Raw genomic sequence first — 20,796 nt, forward strand, 5'->3', positions numbered from 1 at the left:
CTCAAATTGCAGTAGAAACAACAATTAAAACATTTACATACACAAGTCTTTGACAATCACAACAGTGTTACCAAATGACGTCAATTAAACCAATCCCTTAGTCAAAAAGCAAGCTGTCAATGCTGTACGTTGACATCAAAGGTCTTTGATATTGGGGCCGATTTCTGGGAGTTAAAACTGTAAACTTCAAACACCTCAGCAGGTGGCAAATGGCCAAAAGGCATTGATCAATACTATGTTACTGGCAGCATGCAGTACTGTCAGATACAGCATTAATACCGGTACATTAGCTCCATAGAGGATGCAATGTGTGAAAACTATCGGAGATTTAACTTTATTGGATTATTTATTTTTATCAGGTGTGAGGAAATAAATTGTGTTTCTGGAGTTTAAAGGGATCTTTTCACGCTTTGGTAAATTGACAAAATTGAAAAAAGTTGTTTCAGATTCGTAAGTTTTCGTTTTAGTTATGATATTTGTGAGGAAACAGTAATACTGAACATTAACCATGCTCTAATATAGCCATTATATGCATCTTTTGACGATTTTAAAACCTAAAAATTATAAAGCGTTGCAACGCGAAACGATTGAATAATTTGGAGAGTTCTGTTTTTGTCGTTAAATTTTGTGAAACTACGAAGATTGCTTATATAAGGTATAAAATACGTCAAGAATGTGTACACGGCGGAATAGCTCAATAGGCTAAGGCGTTTTTACTTCAGGACTCTGGCAGGACTCCAGGGGTCACTGGTTCGAAACCTGCTCCGGGCAATGTTCTTTTCCTTTTTTTAAATTTTTTTCTTGATTTTTTACTGGAGCTTTTACGATCCAATGTTTATATTTATCAAATGAAAGCATTTAATGAATAAGTTAAAAAAATGATAAAATCTGTGAAAAGGCCCCTTTAAATGGGAGGTTGCTTTACAGGTATTGTTTTTTTATGGATTTACTTGAAATTAGGGCGAAATGAATTTCATCCGATAAACAAAAAACATGATGTAACACCAACCTATTTTTCGGATGTGTACTATATTCGGACATACTTTTTCGCCGATAAAATGTTTAGACTTCGGGGTGTTTTTAAAGTTATTTATTTTGTAAAAACAGCATTGTTTTGTAAATCAGCCAAGGCTAAAATACACTATTAACTTTTTTTAGAAGAACACTTTTTGTTGGATGCGGAGGGGAAAAAAAAACTCTTTTTTTCCATTTATTTTTATTTCACTTTTTGGAAAATTGGATACGGCGCTCCCGTTAAACAGAAGATCAAAACTGGCCTTGATAAGCAAGAAGTTGTACCATTTACGTGATATAAAACCGGTAACAACAGGGGGTTTTCTGCCTATTTTGGGAAAAGGAGACTGACCTAATTGGGAGTGTTTTTTCGACAAAATTGGCCATTTTGGGAATTTTTGCTTCAATGAAACGGCTCATTTGGGAAAAAATTGTGAATTTATCATGCTTAAATAATTCAGTGGTTTAACAAATAAATTTGTTTTAATTTTGTCTTCTTTATATAAATAGATGCAATATTGGGCATGTTTAACATTTATTCAAGTACTGCAGTTTTGTTTTTCAGTTACAGTTCTGAGATAAGAACTGAACAGTCAAAACCTTATAGCAGATATTTTTTTAACAAAACAAACACTGGTTAGTCACACAAGTAATAAGACACTTCATTCTTAAACAAAAATTTATTTATTTATTATTTTTTTTTTGAAATTTGGAAAAAAAAAATCGGTTTGGGATCGGGTCCGTTTGCTTTAGGAGTGCCTCCGTTTACCGGAGGCGCAGACAGTGCTGAAAAACCCCTGAAAAAGTACGCTGTACCGACTGGCATGTAACTTTTCAAAGCTAATTTTGAAGACTGATTGTAGGTGAATTAAAAAAATATATAATTTATTTTTTACAGTCATGTGTATCTACATGTATAGCTTGATGTCTACCATGTATGATGAGTATTGTAAAAGACTGTTCATAACCCTTGAAGTTACATCCTCTAGTAATTACAGAGATGGAAATAAACTTGTCATTGACAGCTGACTGAAGATGAGCTTTTAAAAAAGAAGAGTGTCGCCATGAAGGAAGATTATGAGTGTAAATGCAATATTGTCTTTCATGTATCTTTTTTTTTTATGAAGACCCCCATAAAAAATGGAAAGGGGCAATATGATCAAGTTTTTTGGGTTATCTGAAACTAACAATTGTTGAAAGATGGCCTAAACTACATGCACTGTGTTAACGAGCACAGTGAGGGTGGCTGTGTTACAGCAAAACAAGACAGTGATTTCTTCATGAGAGATATCTGTTGGACTGGCAATCACTTAAGAGAGATAATGGCATACCCCCTCAGTTGTGTCGAGTCCTGTCTGCATGCCAGATATGTTTACTGATTGATTATGTTTTCCAGCAGTTTTCATCGAAACCATCATGCTGTCTATCTGCTTACATTTCACAAACTGAAAATCAAGCTAACTGACTATGTGATAAGTGTACAGTGACAGGCCTTTTTCTGTCTATTTTGGGGAAAAGTACTTAGCAAAATTGGGATTTTTCGAGTCGCGAAATCTTCCCAATTGGGAAGAATTTTTATTGACAAAAGCATAATTTGGGAAATTATTTTTCTGATTTTTTTATTATTAAATCAAAATTAATGTTTTCATACATAGGTATTGCCCAAAAATGCTAAGAAAGTATTAAACTGTTTTTACCATGCAACAGTCATTGTTTACTGCTAACGTAAGTATGTGTATGATAAAAAAACACAGACTTTGTTCTGCTTGAAGTTCAAATAATATACATAGCTTGATATGCCATTAAGGATTTTTTATGAATAGTCACAGTTGAAGGACCTGCATTCAGCATGTTTTTATTTAAAATTCAATTTGCCAAAATTTCTGAAGGCAACCATTTTTTGAAACACAACAGTAAAGCTGAACATCATAAATGTACAATAAATGTTAAGAAGCTACAAAGGGTAGTGACTCTGAATCTGGCAGTGGCAAATGTTCATCACTTGCTTGCTCAGAAACCCCTTCTAGGGAGCACAAACTGGCATTCTGACTTGGACTACTGGGAATGTTAAACATTCAGTTTGTGTGTGCCTTTTAAATGAATTTTTTCGTATTTTACTTTGAGAGTACTTCGAATTATGCGACATTTTTTAGACTGGGTCCGATTTCCGTATTTTTTTTTACCCCAAATTAGTTCTTTCGATCCAGAGTAACGTTGAAAGTGAAACCAGACCACATTTATTTACGTCAGACCATCAATATTGATTCTCAACTAATATACAATAATAACTGCGTAGACATGGTTATCACTTGTATAAATACCTGTTAATTCTGAATAATCCAACACTTTAATATTTCAAAGCTAATTCTGACCGAATATGACCATAATTGTGTCTTAAGAAATGCATAGACACAAGCAGACGCCATTTTTTCTGAAGTGGCAAGATCGCAAAATTGCCTATTGGAACACTCAATACGATGACGTTCTACGCGAAATTCCCATTGGCACGCTAAAACACTGCCCCCGATTATTTAAAACACGCTACCTACCGGGAAATGCATTTTTCGGCTTCGATTATTTCTGTCGGAAATTGGGAATTAATTTTTTTTATTTGGAAAAAACATCCATATTTGTCATTGGGAATGGGTCCGACTATCAGACCCGTGAGATACATGTAGGCAGAAAAAGGCCTGAGTGAAAGGTTATATAGCCTTTACGCCAGGATGGTTAGAAGACACCGTATGTAGTCATTATATGACAACAAAGTGTTGTTTTGAGCAGCTTTCGGTTAAGCCGGCATTCAATTGCGCGCAGACATATTTTGACGGATTTTCAAGTTACAGGAAATCACGCGACAGAATAGACAATAATATATGAACCCAGTCTACAACTTTTCGGTAATTTAAATTAAGAAAAAGCGCCGTTAGGCTAGAGACCAACAAAGCACGCAGCGCTGAGGCAGACGTATCGGTACGGCCAGATTTTTTTCGTAGATGCATAAAATGGATATTAATGTCGTAATTTTACGTCCAGTTTATAAAAATAAATGCGTAAATCATCATGAAAAAGGCGTATTTACCGCTGTACGGCCCTTACCTGGAGCTCTGAGTTTTGCTTTGTACCACAACCTTTTTTATTAAAATGTTTGTGTAAGAATTCATGTATTTATCAGTGGTTTAATTATACTTTCATCTCCATTTGCATTTCCAATCTGTCATGTCTGTAGCTCCTTGCTTCTTAAATGATTTACTCCTGTCATCAGTAGCCAACTGACATTTGCATTTCTTCTACCATTATTGAGCTTTCTGTACTGGCAGAGAGCAGTAGCCATTTGCTAATGTTGGTTTCCTGAAAGACACTTGATGTAAATCAATGGAGTAGGTTTAACTCCTATTCACACTATCACAGTTTTTCCTGGAAGATTGTTGCAACCTCCGAAGTTATGTTCACCAACATTATTTCAGCATGTTATGATGTACATGAACCATTAAAGTAGCATAAATACTCTAAGGCAACGAACATTTCCCAAAATTTTGTAAAATAAAGTAAGCCCATAAAATATTAGTTTTCCTTATAACAACAGCCAAATTTTAACACTAGATGTGGTATGGAAACATGAATTTACCAAGATACAAAATGCTCGTGTTTATTTTTTGTGACAATTAATTCCATGTTAATTTCCCACCACAATACCTGAACATTTACTAGCCAACGCAAGATTGGCTTTGGGCAAAGTGGGAAGAATGAGGTATTCATACAGGGTTATTACAGGCCTTGAAAAGTGCTTGAATGTCAATGTTCTCCTTGAAAACTGCTTATAAAGGCTGTTGAGTGCTTAAAAAGTGCTTATTTGAATATAAAAACTTTAAAATGCTTAAAAAGTGCTTATTTTGGGCTTCAAAAGTGCTTGAAAAACTCACCAAGGGTAAAAATATATAATTTCATATCTTTTTCACGAGTCCGAAGTCGTAGTTTTTTCCACGATTTATGACGGTTCCGATCTGTTCATACTGGCAGATTCTGGATCGGTATGGGTTGGTACGGGTTTTAGAACGTAAGGGAGGCAACTACTACTAATCTTCCGCCAATTGGTCTACTTAGGGTTTTTTTTACGCATTATGCCATTACAGTTCTGAAAAGTTGAAATATGCCAATTAATAAGTTGGATTATCATAATTGGATTTTTTTCCCTTAAAAAAATTAATAAGTGCATTTTTTAGAAAGGGTTGCTTTTGAAGTACCCTTGGGTTGTTGACAACGCCCATTCTAAAGTCAAAGCATCTTGTAAAGTATGCAGAACAGATATAGAGATCGCTAGTATGGGGGAATCCGCGTTGAAAAGCCACCAAAAAAGTGAACATTTAGAATACATATTCAATACAAATAACAGGTTTTGTTTTTGTATGTGTAATGACTTCGGTCAATCATTATATCATAATGAAATAACTTACTTTTGATTAAATTTAAACAGTTGTTACTGTAGCAGGGTAGTGCAGACTGTTGTAAGTCACATAGAATGTTAAGCAAGAAGAGATCAATTAAGCAAAAATGTTGTCAGTATTGGACACTAAAATAATATACAGTTTTCAGAACGACAGACTAAAACAAAAAAAAAGTTGCTTGAATTTGGATTTTTAACCAGGTTTTTAACCAGGTTTTCCGAAGGAAAAAACTGGTTATTAGATTGGCGAATGCGGGCAGGCTGGCTGGCGGGCGGGCGGAACAAGCTTGTCCGGGCCATAACTTTGTTGTTCATTGTGAGATTTTAAAATCATTTGGCACATTTGTTAACCATCATTAGACAGTGTGTCGCGCGAAAAAATTACGTCAATATCTCCAAGGTCAAGGTCACACTTTGAGTTCAAAGGTAAAAAATAGCCATAAATGAGCTTGTCTGGGCTATAACTATGTCATTCATTATGAGATTTTAAAATCATTTGGCACATTTGTTCACCATCATGGGACGGTGTGTCGCACGAAAGAATCACGTCAATATCTCCAATTTCAAGGTCGCCACGACTAAAAATAGATTTATTTTAAAACAAACTTACAAAGGGGGTTAATTTTGTTTGTTCATTTCAAAAGTTCAGTTTGAGTTGTCTCCCTTTATCAGATTTTTTTTTCACAATGAAAACCTGGTTTTGTGACAATTTTGTCCCTTGTTTTCCCTTAAAAAAGTGCTTGAATTTCATTAGAGAAAATCTGTATGAACCCTGTCATAAAAACTATTTCGTGCTTCCAAAGCTGCGCGTAGCCAATCGCACGTTCGCTCGTAATTGTGCGGATATCATATTCACATGGGATATACTGTAACATAAAAAAATGAAAATGAGCATTTTGTATCGTGGTAAATCTTTGTAACCAGACTACATCTAGCGGTCAAATTTTTTTAAACTTTTTGTGTGAAATATTGAATGAAATATTTGTTGATTTTAAATGTTAATGGGCTTATAATTATTTTAAATGTTGAGCTAAGCTCTGTAGGTTTTTATCAGGTTATCTCTTTAACAAGTCACAACTATTGTTTATTATAATTATAGAATGTTAAACATCATTACCATAAAGCAAGTACAGCGAGTTGTTTATATTAGTGGAACAAAACTGTTGAAAAGCTGCCATATTTTCCCAGTGATATCAAATGTCAGAGGTCATAAATCAGTGGAAAGGTAAACCATGTTCACAAAAACTGAACTATATGCCAAACGTATGGAAAATATCAACATCAACATTTCATGTATCTGTATATACCAGAATAATTTAACAGTATAAACTCTTCAAAAACACTGTGTTGTTAACAAGAAAAGAAAATACACCTTATTATATTTTTGAGTTAATTAATGTTACATTTGTTCAGTAAAAAGAGTTAAATGGTGTGGGTTTTGTTTAACAGTACTTGTTACATCTTCAATAAAAATGTTACTTTTATTTTCTTAAGTTAACCCTATCAATTGCTCAGTGCTCACTCAACTGTCCAATGCTGGCAACTCATCTTCTTTTGCTTTATCTTATTAAAAATGTATATATAGATACATATAGTATCTCAAGTGGCAAAGATGATGAACATGTATTTTGATTGCACAATTCACTCTTTGATTTGCCCAGTCAGTGTAATGGTATTTAGGTTTACAATGGGCAATAGCTGTTCTTCATGATTTGTATTTATTATTTGAAGCAATAATCAGTACAAAGATGACATTTATGCAGATGTAATTCACTGAATACAGCCACTCCTTATCACTAGGAAATTACTGAAATAGGCAGTGATTCATTTTGCCATGCATCCCGCGTGCCAGACGCACGTTTTTTTCTGGGGACGCATCATTCACAAACATGTGCCTTCTCAGTACGCATTGTTTAAAAACTCTGATTTTAAATATCGTCAAAGTTGTACATGATACCGAGTATGATTTGTGGATATAAGCTAAACACATGTCAACACTGATTTGAAAAGTAGAACGGAAGTCACATTACTACATTGGGAATGTAGTATGCGTATTTTGATTGGTTGAAATATATCAATTGTCCAATCGGTTACGGCGTTTTATTAAAAGTTTGTTGGACGTTTAAATTGCTGTCCCGGATGGAAAACAAAGAAATGCGACCAAAAAATCTTTTCGAAATTGATCCTGAACAATTTAAACTCGCTGTGTAGATATTTATCGATAACACAGCCTCGATGTAAACTATGTGGTTTAAATATGAAGAATAAACAGTGGAAACACAGTTTGCTTTGTGAGCGCAGACACTTATTATTTATTATGCACCCCTTCGAAGAAGAGGGGGTATAATGCTTTGCACATGTCGGTCTGTCGGGCGGTCCGTCCACCAGGTGGTTTCCGGATGATAACTCAAGAACGCTTTGGCCTAGGATCATGAAACTTCATTGGTACATTGATCATGACTCGCAGATGACCCCTAATGATTTTGAGGTCACTAGGGTCAAAGGTCAAGGTCACGGTGACCCGAAATAGTAAAATGGTTTCCGGATGATAACTCAAGAACGCGTAGGCCTAGGATCATGAAACTTGATAGGTAGATTGATCATGACTCGCAGATGACCTCTCTTGATTTTCAGGTCACTAGGTCAAAGGTCAAGGTCACAGTGACCCGAAATAGTAAAATGGTTTCTAGATGATGACTCAAGAACGCTTAGGCCTAGGATCATGAAACTTGATAGGTAGATTGATCATGACTTGCAGATGACCCCTATTGATTTTCAGGTCACTAGGTCAAAGGTCAAGGTCACGGTGGCCCGAAATAGTAAAATGGTTTCCGGATGATAACTCAAGAACGCTTATGCCTAGGATCATGAAACTTCGTAGGAAGATTGATAATGGTTGGCAGATGACCCCTATGGATTTTCAGGTCACTAGGTCAAAGGTCAAGGTCACGGTGACCCAAAATAGTAAAATGGTTTCCGGATGATAACTCAAGAACGCTTATGCCTAGGATCATGAAACTTCATAGGTACATTGATCATTACTCGCAGATGACCCCTATTGATTTTAAGGTCACTAGGTCAAAGGTCAAGGTCATGGTGACCCGAAATAGTAAAATGGTTTCTGTTTCCGAATGATAACTCAAGAACCCTTATGCCTAGGATCATGAAACTTGAAAGGTAGATTGATCATGACTCGCAGTTGACCCCTATTGATTTTCAGGTCACTATATCAAAAGTCAAGGTCAGGGTGACCTGAAATAGTAAAATGGTTCCCGGAGGATAACTCAAGAACGCTAATGGCTGCGATCATGAAACTTCATAGGTACATTGATCATGACTTGCAGATGACCTCTATTGATTTTGAGGTCACTAGGTCAAAGGTCAAGGTCATGGTGACCCTAAATAGTAAAATGGGGTCCGGTTGATAACTCAAGAACGCTTATGCCTAGGATCATGAAACTTCATAGGTTCATTGATCATGAATCGCAGATGACCCCTATCGATTTTGAGGTCACTAGATCAAAGGTCAAGGTCACGGTGACCCGAAATAGTAAAATGGTTTCCGGATGATTACTGAAGAACGCTTATTCCTAGGATCATGAAACTTGATAGGTAGATTGATCATGACTCGCAGATGACCCCTATTGATTTTCAGGTCACTAGGTCAAAGGTCAAGGTCACGGTGACCCGAAATAGTAAAATGGTTTCAGGATGATAACTCAAGAACGCTTATGGCTAGGATCATGAAACTTCATAGGTACATTGATCATGTCTGGCAAATGACCCCTATTGATTTTCAGGTCACTAGGTCAAAGGTCAAGGTCACAGTGACAAAAAACATATTCACACAATGGCTGTCACTACAACGGAGAGCCCATATGGGGGGCATGCATGTTTTACAAACAGCCCTTGTTTAGTAAAGCGATGTTTTATTACTTTTCTGGATTAATTGAGCAGTTTTGGTGTTTCTTAAGTGTCAATTGAAATTTGCAATTTCTGAAATAAATAGCATCTTTTATTTGTAAACGGCACATACATAATAGTGATACAGGTCGTACAGTATTTCGACAATTTCGTCCTATGTTACGTCGATTGTTAGTACATATAACAACACAGACATCTGCTATTTATACTGCAGTATGTGAGGGGGGTTTTCTGTACAAGGTCATCCTTCAAGGTCAAAGGTCAAATTTATGGCATCAAAGCGGCGCAATAGGGGGCATTGTGTTTCTGACAAACACATCTCTTGTTTCAGATTTCTTATGTTAAATTTTTGGCATATGTAAGCACAAAATTTACAGATTGTATATCTGGGCTGGGTTTGAAAATTATTGTGGTTTGTTCACAAACATTGCTGCTAGGTGTTTGGTTACCAAGTTTTACAATTAAATCAATAGTGGGACCTTTTGAATACTACCAGCTAAGTTCCATGGGGTCTCGGGTGACAGCAGCACCGCAGGACCATTTGCCTGAATGCTTAAGACTTGTGAGAATGTGCTTATACTTAAACTTATATTTCCAAATTATTGAACAGTTTGAACACAGTCTGGGAGTTATGTTTGTATTTTAGTCTTTCCAGTTTACAGAGTTCAAGATAATCAAGCTACATCTGTAGTCATCAATGCTTTCACGTGTCTTGTATTTTCAGAGCAAGAGCATGGATCCTGGGAAAAAGACAGTGTCATGTCCTATGAATGTCGAACCCTGCTCTTCAAGGCCCTACACAATCTCATTGAAAGGTACTGTTACCAGAACTTAAATAAGTTACATTTGTAATAGTTCTTACATTTCTGTAGGTATTTTAAATAATCATATTTGTACACTTGCTGAAAAATATATGTTCATATTTCTTAGCTCCAAGGGACAGTATGTATGTGAACTTAGATGAATAAAAACATCCCTCATAGGTTCAGTTGTAAGTCAAATAATTCCTGTGCATGAATATTGCCACTTCTTGGCATGATTTAGTGTAATGTTATAACAAAACACTTGGTTATTGAAGATGAACAATACTTCAAACGTGGTCTATATGTTCGACTGATAAGTGTTAAAATGGATGCCAATCATCACTTTGTTGTTATTTCAGATGCTTGTTGGCCAGGAATTTCATCCGCCTCGGTCGTTGGTTTGTGCAACCTCAAGATCCTCTATTGGAACAAAGGTTTAGAAAATAATATGTCTTCTAATAACCAAAAATAAACATAATAGCGATGTTTTCTACATACAATTAAACAAGTTGATATTCATGAGGGAAAAAAAACCACCCAATTATGGTAAATGTTGTTATTATGCTCCCCAAAATAAAATTTCGGCGGAGCATATAGTTGCCAGTTTGTCCTTCCTTACTTCCGTCACACTTTTGTTACAGTTTCTCATAGCACCTTCAATACTTAACCGATCTCTTTCATATTTGGCATGTAGGTACCTTGCATGGACCTCTACCTTTTGATGAGGTTTGAGGTCACTGGGGTCAAGGTCACTGAGGCTAATAATTGATTCTTCTGTCACACTTTTGTTACAGTTTCTCATAGCACCTTCAATACTTAACCGATCTCTTTCATATTTGGCATTTAGGTAACTTGCATGGATCTCTACCTTTTGATGAGGTTTGAGGTCACTGGGGTCAAAGTCACTGAGGCTAATAATAGATTTTTCCGTCACTCTTTTGTTACAGTTTCTCATACCACCTTCAATACTTTACCGATCTCTTTCATATTTGGCATGTAGGTACCTTGCATGGACCTCTACCTTTTGATGAGGTTTGAGGTCACTGGGGTCAAGGTCAAGGTCACTGAGGCTAATAATAGATTTTTCCGTCTCACTTTTGTTACAGTTTCTTATAGCACCTTCAATACTCAACCGATCTCTTTCATATTTTGCATGTAGGTACCTTGCATGGACCTTTACCTTTTGATGAGGTTTGAGGTCACTGGGGTCAAAGTCACAGAGGCTAATAATAGATGTTTTTAGGTGGTTATTAACCAGGTTTTCCGAAGGAAAAAACTGGTTATTAGATTGGCGAATGCGGGCGGGCTGGCTGGCGGGCTGGCGGAATAAGCTTGTCCGGGCCATAACTATGACGTTCCTTGCCAGATTTTAAAATCATTTGGCACATTTGTTCACCATCATTGGACGGTGTGTCGTGCGAAATAATTACGTCGATATCTCCAAGGTCAAGGTCACACTTTAAGTTCAAAGGTCAAAAATGGCCATAAATGAGCTTGTCCGAGCCATAACTATGTCGTTCATTGTCAGATTTTAAAATCATTTGGCACATTTGTTCACCATCATTGGACGGTGTGTCGCGCGAAATAATTACGTCGATATCTCCAAGGTCAAGGTCACACTTTGAGTTCAAAGGTCAAAAATGGCCATAAATGAGCTTGTCCTGGCCATAACTATGTCATTCATTGTGAGATTTTAAAATCATTTGGCACATTTGTTCACCATCATGGGACGGTGTGTCCCACGAAAGAATCACGTCAATATCTCCAATGTCAAGGTCGCCACGACTAAAAATAGATTTAAAAAAAAAAAAAAAAACTTACAAAGGGGGTTCATTTTTTTTGGTCATTTCAAAAGTTCAGTTTGAGTTTTCTCCCTTTATCTGATTTTTTTTTCACAATGAAAACCTGGTTTTGTGACAATTTTGTCCCTTGTTAACACATAGATTGACAAAGCACATCATCGGGGAGCATCCATCAGTTTCACTGATATTTTTGTTTTACCTCTTACTAGCAGTTTCTATCCACCGAACTATATGGAAATACCTGTGGGCACAAGTCAGTTAATAGGTTTTAGCAGGGCTATTTTTCTTGATTTATGGAAAGGGCCTGGCTTTCCATTTTTGGAAAACAATTTATCAAAAAAACTGAAAAAGGCGAAAAACTCCTAAGGTAAGCTTGAAATTTTGAGGGAAACAAAGTCTCTTAGTTGAATGCGCCTATATCTTTGGGGGAAGGTCCAATATAAGGCCCTTGCTAAAGAAAAAGAAGAAAAAAACGGTTTTAGCAATGTTCTTTAATTTATCTGTTTTATCTGTTTGATGTTAACCACTAAGTAACTAATTCTTAACAAAACTGGAAAAAAGTTCTGTTGTCATATCATCTAGATAAAGTTTGATAATTTACATGATCATCCCAGTGTCTAGAGCTACACCCCAAGATTATCTTAAACATCCCTGTAAACCAAGTATTTAACTGTTTTTACTTGTCCTTACTCATCTGATGAAATCCCTTTGGACAAACATGTACATATACATGCAAATAAAAAAAAAAAATGTGTAGTACTTTTTGTAGAAGTTCATAATTCCACCACACATTCAGCCAAAGTCTGTGTTTGTATATATTTCAGTGCGAGCCTGTCATTCAGTTTCAACTTCTTCCTGCATGGTGAGAGCACGGTGTGTGCAAGTATTGAGGTGAAACAGCACCCGCCGGTCCTCCTGCTGGCCAGTCAGCACCTCCAATGTGCAGCAGAGAGTGGCGCACAGCTCAATGGTGAGCATTTCAGCAGGCTTACCCTGCTGTTTGCCAAATTAGCCAAATGGATAAAAATAAGGCAAAACAATCTACTTGGCTGCAACTCTTTTTAGTTATCACTTATAAAATATCCCAAATGATAAGAATTCAGACATAAAATGGTCAATTTGGCTACAGAAAATTGTGAGCCAGGGGAACCCTGGACATTTTGTCTATTGTAACAATCATTGGAACACCTGAAGTGTGTATGGAAGATTTTGAGCATCTCTTTATGTATTGGAAAGCTCATTTTTATGCCCTCCTTCGAAGAAGAGGGGGTATATTGTTTTGCTCATGTTGGTAGGTCGGTCTATCCGTTCGTCCGTCCACCAGATGGTTTCCAGATGATAATTCAAGAAGGCTTAGGCCTAGAATCATGAAAATTCATAGGAACATTGATCATGACTGGCAGATGACCCCTATTGTCACTAGGTCAAAGGTCAAGGTCACAGTGACTCTAAATAGTAAAATGGTTTCCGGATGATAACTCAAGAACGCTTACGCCTAGAATCATGAATCTTCATATGTACATTGATCATGACTCGCAGATGACCCCTATTGATTTTCAGGTCACTAGGTCAAAGGTCAAGGTCACGGTGACTTGAAATAGTTAAATGGTTTACGGATGATAACTCAAGAATGCTTACGCCTAGGATCATGAAACTTCATAGGTACATTGATCATGACTAGCAGATGACCCCTATTGATTTTCAGGTCACTAGGTTAAAGGTCAAGGTCACAGTGACTCGAAACAGTAAAATGGTTTCTGGATGATTTCCTCAAGAATGCTTATGCCTAGGATCATGAAACTTCATAGGTACATTGATCATGACTGGCAGATGACCCCTATTGATTTTCAGGTCACTAGGTCAAAGGTCAAGGTCACAGTTATTCATTAATTGTTTGTCCAAAACTTTAACCTTGGTTAAAGTTTTGCAATATCTAAAATGGTTTCCGGATGATAACTCAAGAATGCTTACACCTAGGATCATGAAACTTCATAGGTACATTGATCATGAATGGCAGATGACCCCTATTGATTTTCAGGTCACTAGGTCAAAGGTCAAGGTCACAGTGACAAAAAACATATTCACACAATGGCTGCCACTACAATTGACAGCCCATATGGGGTCACAATGATTCATTAATTGTGTTTGTCCAAAACTTAAACCTTGGTTAAAGTTTTGCAATATTAAAATGGTTTCCGGATGATAACTCAAGAATGCTTACGCCTAGGATCATGAAACTTCATAGGTACATTGATCATGACTTGCAGATGACCCCTATTGATTTTCAGGTCACTAGGTCAAAGGTCAAGGTCACAGTGACAAAAAACATATTCACACAATGGCTGCCCCTACAACTGACAGCCCATATTTTGTTCATAGATTTTGAGACATAATCATATTATGTGGTGGTTGTACATGCATAACTTTGTTATCTTTGGTTTTGTGTTATTTACTATATAGCCTTGCATCATGCATAGATTAGTGTACAAGTAGTACTGCTATGTTAGTTGTTGAATATTTTATGTTAAAGAATAAAATAAACATTAAATGGGTGGATTTGGTCGGCTGTATGGGGAGGAGGAGGCTGAATATGTCCCAAAATTAGTCAGTGAAAACCAAGATTTGGTCAGGGAAAAGTCAGTGAAAAGTCAGGGAATTTCATTTCATCAGGTTGGTGGCAACCTTGATAAACTACATAGCAACTTCATATTTGGCTTACTGGGGGGCATAGTGTTTCTCAAATAAATCTTGTTTAGTTCATCTGAATTTGATTGGTGTGGTCAGAGTTGCATGAATGAATCAAGCATTTAACTCAAATTCATAATAATACCCCCAAAGCAAGGTATACTGGATTCACCATAAGTCTCTCCCTGCTTGTTCATCAAAATATGCCTTCACTTTGAAACAGACATTTTTCAGTCTCTTATGTGTTGTTCCTTAAGATATGAGGTTGTGAATTGAACTGTTTTAAAATGCTCATAGCTTTACATGATGAATTGAAAATTTATAGTAAAATACTTTCTTGACCTGTTACATTGTGTATGACAGTGATCTTGGCTCCATACGGCCTAAATGGAACACTGACCGGCGTGACGTACAGAGACACGGACCAGACCACCAAGAAGGCACTGGAAGAGTGGAGGCAGTTCTACCCCGTGAAAGGGGAGGAGGGGAAAGATGCAGACACTAATAAACTGCCTAACCTTATAGAAGTGGTTGTTGGTAAGTGCTTGTTATTGTCCCCAACCGGTGAAACTAATGGTTTGCGCTCTGTGAGTCTGTCTGTTACACTTTTCTGGATCATGCGATAACTTTAGAAGTTCTTCATATTTTTTCATGAAACTTGAAAAATGGACAGCTGGCAATATGAAGATTATGCATGTCATTTCATTTTGTTCCTAGGTCAAGAATTCTGGTTGCTATGCCAACAAATGGACTAGAAATATTGCTGAAAATGGTGGATCCTGTGATAACTTAAAATCATTTGGCACATTTGTTTACCATCATTGGACGGTGTGTCGCGCGAAATAATTACGTCGATATCTCCAAGGTCAAGGTCACACTTTGAGTTCAAAGGTCAAAAATGGCCATAAATGAGCTTGTCCTGGCCATAACTATGTCATTCATTGTGAGATTTTAAAATCATTTGGCACATTTGTTCACCATCATGGTACGGTGTGTCGCACGAAAGAATCACGTCAATATCTCCAATGTCAAGGTCGCCACGACTAAAAATTGATTTTTTTTTTTTTAAACAAACTTACAAAGGGGGTTAATTTTGTTTGTTCATTTCAAAAGTTCAGTTTGAGTTTTCTCCCTTTATCAGATTTTTTTTTCACAATGAAAACCTGGTTTTGTGACAATTTTGTCCCTTGTTTTTTTATGCAATTTGAAACATGGATTGATTGCAATATGATGACTATGCACCTCATTTCATTTTGTTCCTACGTCAAGAATTCTGGTTGCTATGGAAGCAAATAGACTAGAAATATTGTTGAAAATGGTGGAGTTTCATTGGTAGGGGACCATATTGCTTGACAATAAATAGTCTTGTTAAAATTGATTTATTTTACCCCCATTACTGGAAATGGGGGCTATATAGGAGTCACTTTGTCGGTCTGTCAGTCTGTCTGTCTGTTGGTCTGTCTGTCCTGAAAATTTCATCCGATCTTCACTGAACTTGGTCAGAAGTTGTATCAAGATAATGTCTAGGTCAAATATGAATATAGGTCATGCCGGGTCAAAAACTAGGTCACAGGGTCACTTAGTACGTTTTAAACCGAAATTTGTCCGAACCATAACTTTGTCATTTATCGTTAGATTTTCAAATGACTTGGTACATATGTTCACAATCATGGGACGGTATGTCGCGCGAAAGAATTAAGTCGATATCTCCAAGGTCAAGGTCACACTTTGAGTTCAAAGGTCAAATGCTTGTCCGGTCCATTTCTTTTTCGTATTGTGTGATTTTGAAATCATTTGGCACATTTGTTTCATCGTTGGACAGTGTGTCGCGTGAAAGAATTACGTCGACATCTCCATGGTGAAGGTCACACTTTGAGTTCAAAGGTAAAAAATGGCCATAAATGAGCTTGTCCAGGCCATAACTATGTCGTTCATTGTGAGATTGTAAAATCATTTTGGCACATTTGTTCACCATCATTGGACGGTGTGTTGCACGAAAGAATTACGTTGACATCTCCAAGGTCAAGGTGACACTTTGAGTTCAAAGGTCCAAAATGGCCATAAATGAGCTTGTCCGTGCTACAACTATGTTATTCAGTGTGAGATTTTAAAATAATTTGGCACATTTGTTCACTTTCATTGGACGGTGTGTCACACAAAAGAATTACGTTGATATCTAAAAGGTCACACTTTGAGTTCAAAAGTCAAACATGGCCCTAAATGAGCTTGTCCGGGCCATAACTGTTGTTCATTGTGAGATTTTAAAATCATTTGGCACATTTGTTCACCATCATTGGGCTGTGAGTTGCGCAAAAGAATTACGTCAATATCTCCAAGGTCAAGGTCACACTTTGAGTTCAAAGGTCAAAATTTGCCATAAATGATCTTATCCATTTATTGTGAGATTTTAAAATGACTGTACATTAATTTTGTTCACCGTCATTGAACGGCGTGTCATGCGTAAGATTTCAAGAGTTCAAAGGTCTAAATGGCCATAAATTATTATGGCATAATAATTCTAAAAAATCGCCATAAATTAGCTTCTCTTGTTTTGTGAAGACAGCATGCAAAATATTCTGTGTCAATGCAGCATGTGGGGGTATACGTCACGTCTGTGACAAAGCTCTAGTTTTAGCTTGATTTATTTTAAAGCCTCAGTTTAATTTGTACTCCTTTTCAAAATGTAGACCAATATCCAAACTCAGAGTTTTTTCCCAAATTACTTCCTAAAATTCCCAAATGAAGGTTTCCCAAAAAATTATATTACACATATTTATGATGAAAACATTCAGTATATCTCCTTATCCAGGGGTTTTTCAGCACTGTCTGCGCCTCCGGACAACGGAGGGACTCCCAAAGCAAACGGACCCAATCCCAAACCGAAATTATAAAAAAAAAATACCAATTTCAAAAAAAAAAAAAAAAAAAAAATTTTTTTTTTTTTTTTAAGAATGAAGTGTCTTATAACTTGTGTGACTAACCAGTATTTGTTTTGGTCAAAAATATTTGCTATAAGGTTTTGACTGTTCAGTTCTTATCACAGAGTGTAACTGTAACTGAAAAAAAAAACTGCAGTAACTGAATTAACGTTGAACATGCCCAATATTGCATCTGTTTACATAAAGGAGACAAAATAACCAAATAGAAACAAATTTATTTGTTAAACCACTGAATTATTTAAGCATGATTAATTCACAATTTTTTCCCAAATGAGCCGTTTCATCGAAGCAAAAATTCACAAAATGACCAATTTTGTCGATAAAAAATCCAAATTTGGTCAGACTCCTTTTCCCAAAATAGGCAGAAAAACCCCTGTTATCAACCGCTATGAGTTGAACCTTACCAAATATAAACAACGTTATGATTACTTGTTTTTTTTTTAACGTAAAATTATTTGTACGTGAAAAAATACTAAATATGCCATTTTTAGAGAGAGAAAAAATATGCGATTAGGACACTGTAATAATGCATACTAGTTAAAATGTTTAGTCAAACAGACATCGTCTGTAAAAACATGAAGATTGCTCCAATGTGATACAGTATCAATCTTGACACCTTACTTTCCAGTGTGTTTTTTTTCAGTTTTGGGGGAAAGGGGTCGGGTCCCCTAAGGGGGGGGGTTCACATGTAAAAGGGGAAAAAGGGGAAATTTCAATGCTTAGCAAGTAACAGTACAAAATCAAGTTCTAACACTATAATTCACCATACATAGAGAGAAAAACATTATTCCAAAATATATACGGCAAAACATGTTGTTTTTTTATCCAATATACACATTGTAACGTTGCAATCTCCTATGCTATTGTGTGTAAATGCTCTTGCAACAATTGGCAATTGATAATACTTTATCATATAATACACCAATCAAGTTTGTATGCCTTTTCAACAATGTTGAAGTTCGCACAGGCAATATTATTCTACCAATATCGTCCTCATTTTGTCCCTTGTGTTTAAACCATTTCTGAGAAAATCTAAAATGAGTGATTTAAAAGAATCCTGTGTTTCACCTACCATTAAAGTTAAAACAGATTTTTATGCTCCCCCAAAATTTATTTTGGGGGGAGCATATAGTGGCCACTTTGTCTGTCCGAGTGTGCGTCTGTCTGTCCGTCCGTGCACAATTTTTGTCCGGGCTATTTCTCAGCAACAAATGACCGAAATTCAATGAAACTTTATGGGAAGCTTCACTACTAAGAGGAGATGTGCATATTATCAGCGGGTTCTGGTCGGATGATTTTTCACAGAGTTACGGCCCTTTGAAATTTTCTATAAAAACATTTTTGGTCCCCCCAACTACTGTGCCATAGTGCAATATTGTGACAAAAAAAACCTTTGAAGAGCATCACCCGTCTCTGACGGTTTCTTGTTTGGGCCATAATTAAAATATAGTTGGTTTGCCCTTAACCGACCCTAAATTTTACAGGTGGGTAGGTAGGTAGGAAAATTATTAACCAGGTTTTCCGAAGGAAAAAACTGGTTATTAGATTGGCGAATGCGGGCGGGCTGGCTGGCGGGCTGGCTGGCTGGCGGAATAAGCTTGTCCGGGCCATAACTATGTCGTTCATTGTCAGATTTTAAAATCATTTGGCACATTTGTTCACCATCATTGGACGGTGTGTCGCGCGAAATAATTACGTCGATATCTCCAAGGTCAAGGTCACACTTTGAGTTCAAAGGTCAAAAATGGCCATAAATGAGCTTGTCCGAGCCATAACTATGTCGTTCATCGTCAGATTTTAAAATCATTTGGCACATTTGTTCACCATCATTGGACGGTGTGTCGCGCGAAATAATTACGTCGATATCTCCAAGGTCAAGGTCACACTTTGAGTTCAAAGGTCAAAAATGGCCATAAATGAGCTTGTCCTGGCCATAACTATGTCATTCATTGTGAGATTTTAAAATCATTTGGCACATTTGTTCACCATCATGGGACGGTGTGTCCCACGAAAGAATCACGTCAATATCTCCAATGTCAAGGTCGCCACGACTAAAAATAGATTTAAAAAAAAAAAAAAACTTACAAAGGGGGTTAATTTTTTTTGGTCATTTCAAAAGTTCAGTTTGAGTTTTCTCCCTTTATCAGATTTTTTTTTCACAATGAAAACCTGGTTTTGTGACAATTTTGTCCCTTGTTTTATTTTATTTGAGAAATTATATTTTTTATACACTAATAGTCTATGAATATTTAAAACACTGTTATTAAAGCACTGTTGCAGTGTACGAAGCCCTATGTAGCTTAACATTATCTTGTTTGCTGTTTCTTGCATATATTAATATCAACTGCATGCTTGTGTGTTATTACATCAAATAATTATGTGTTCATTATATGATGTTAATTGCTCAAATGCATTTGTCATTATTTAACTGCCAGACAGCTTTTATTTTTAACTTAAACCTTTCCCTTAAATTGGGCTTACATGTAATTAGCATGCAGCAAGCATTGAAGGAGTGTAGAAAGACAGCCCAAAGCCTTTAATGGAAAAATTCAGACATGGTGAAAGACCGTCACATTTTACAGGCCAGACTTGCCTACCAGGAGAAACAATTCACAGGCCAGTTGAAATTTTTACAGGCCTCAATTTAAAGTGTTTGACCGGTTAGTGCATAGTCTCGGCATGGCAAAGTAAATTCACGAAAGGGCAAACTGAACATAAGCATTAGTTCTTCTTGAATGCTCTGAGCTTTTATGAGTACATACGTACAGCTCAGAGGGTCAATAGCTGGGAGTTGTATTATTGCAACTAACATAAGCATGAAAACTTGATTTGGGGAAATAAATTAAGCGTGTTAGTTTCAGTTTGTGGATATATTAACGCTCTAAACATATATACTTGAGTGTTGTCGATGTATTTAGCTAAGAGACATTAATATATTAAATAAGTTTACCTTTAAATATCCATTTCACTAACATGCCATTACAGTAAACTGTTAAGAGTGGCAAACATAATAAAGCAGAATATGCACATGAATCTGATTAAACACAGATCCACTTGCATATGAATTCAATCATGTTTGTCTTTTATTTTGCATTTTCGAACGATAATCCTGTAACTGTTAGATGTATTTTTCTTTGCGAGTAGACTGCATTTCAATTTTCAAACACTAGTTCTGTGACATTCAGTTC

The 20,796-nt window shown here is 36.5% G+C and overlaps 1 protein-coding gene and 2 long non-coding RNA genes across 3 annotated transcripts in view; all 3 read left to right on the forward strand.

Moving 5' to 3' along the window:
• The window catches only part of LOC127846935 (mediator of RNA polymerase II transcription subunit 13-like), an 88,102-nt gene that overhangs the window by 18,598 nt on the left and 48,708 nt on the right, over positions 1-20,796 (forward strand). Inside the window, exons 3-6 of the mRNA XM_052378374.1 lie at positions 10,104-10,194; positions 10,542-10,616; positions 12,809-12,954; positions 15,033-15,206. Of these exons, the coding sequence (XP_052234334.1) occupies positions 10,104-10,194; positions 10,542-10,616; positions 12,809-12,954; positions 15,033-15,206 (486 nt within the window). The remainder of the gene's footprint in view (positions 1-10,103; positions 10,195-10,541; positions 10,617-12,808; positions 12,955-15,032; positions 15,207-20,796) is intronic.
• Positions 11,546-12,007, forward strand: LOC127847143 (uncharacterized). The gene is made up of 2 exons (XR_008033839.1): positions 11,546-11,627; positions 11,790-12,007. It is a non-coding gene; the product is annotated as an uncharacterized LOC127847143 (long non-coding RNA).
• Positions 19,116-19,726, forward strand: LOC127847145 (uncharacterized). Its single transcript, XR_008033840.1, has 2 exons — positions 19,116-19,319; positions 19,482-19,726. It is a non-coding gene; the product is annotated as an uncharacterized LOC127847145 (long non-coding RNA).

Source organism: Dreissena polymorpha, chromosome 1 (genome assembly GCF_020536995.1).
Source record: "Dreissena polymorpha isolate Duluth1 chromosome 1, UMN_Dpol_1.0, whole genome shotgun sequence".
In the NCBI taxonomy this organism is placed as follows: Eukaryota; Metazoa; Mollusca; class Bivalvia; order Myida; family Dreissenidae; genus Dreissena; species Dreissena polymorpha.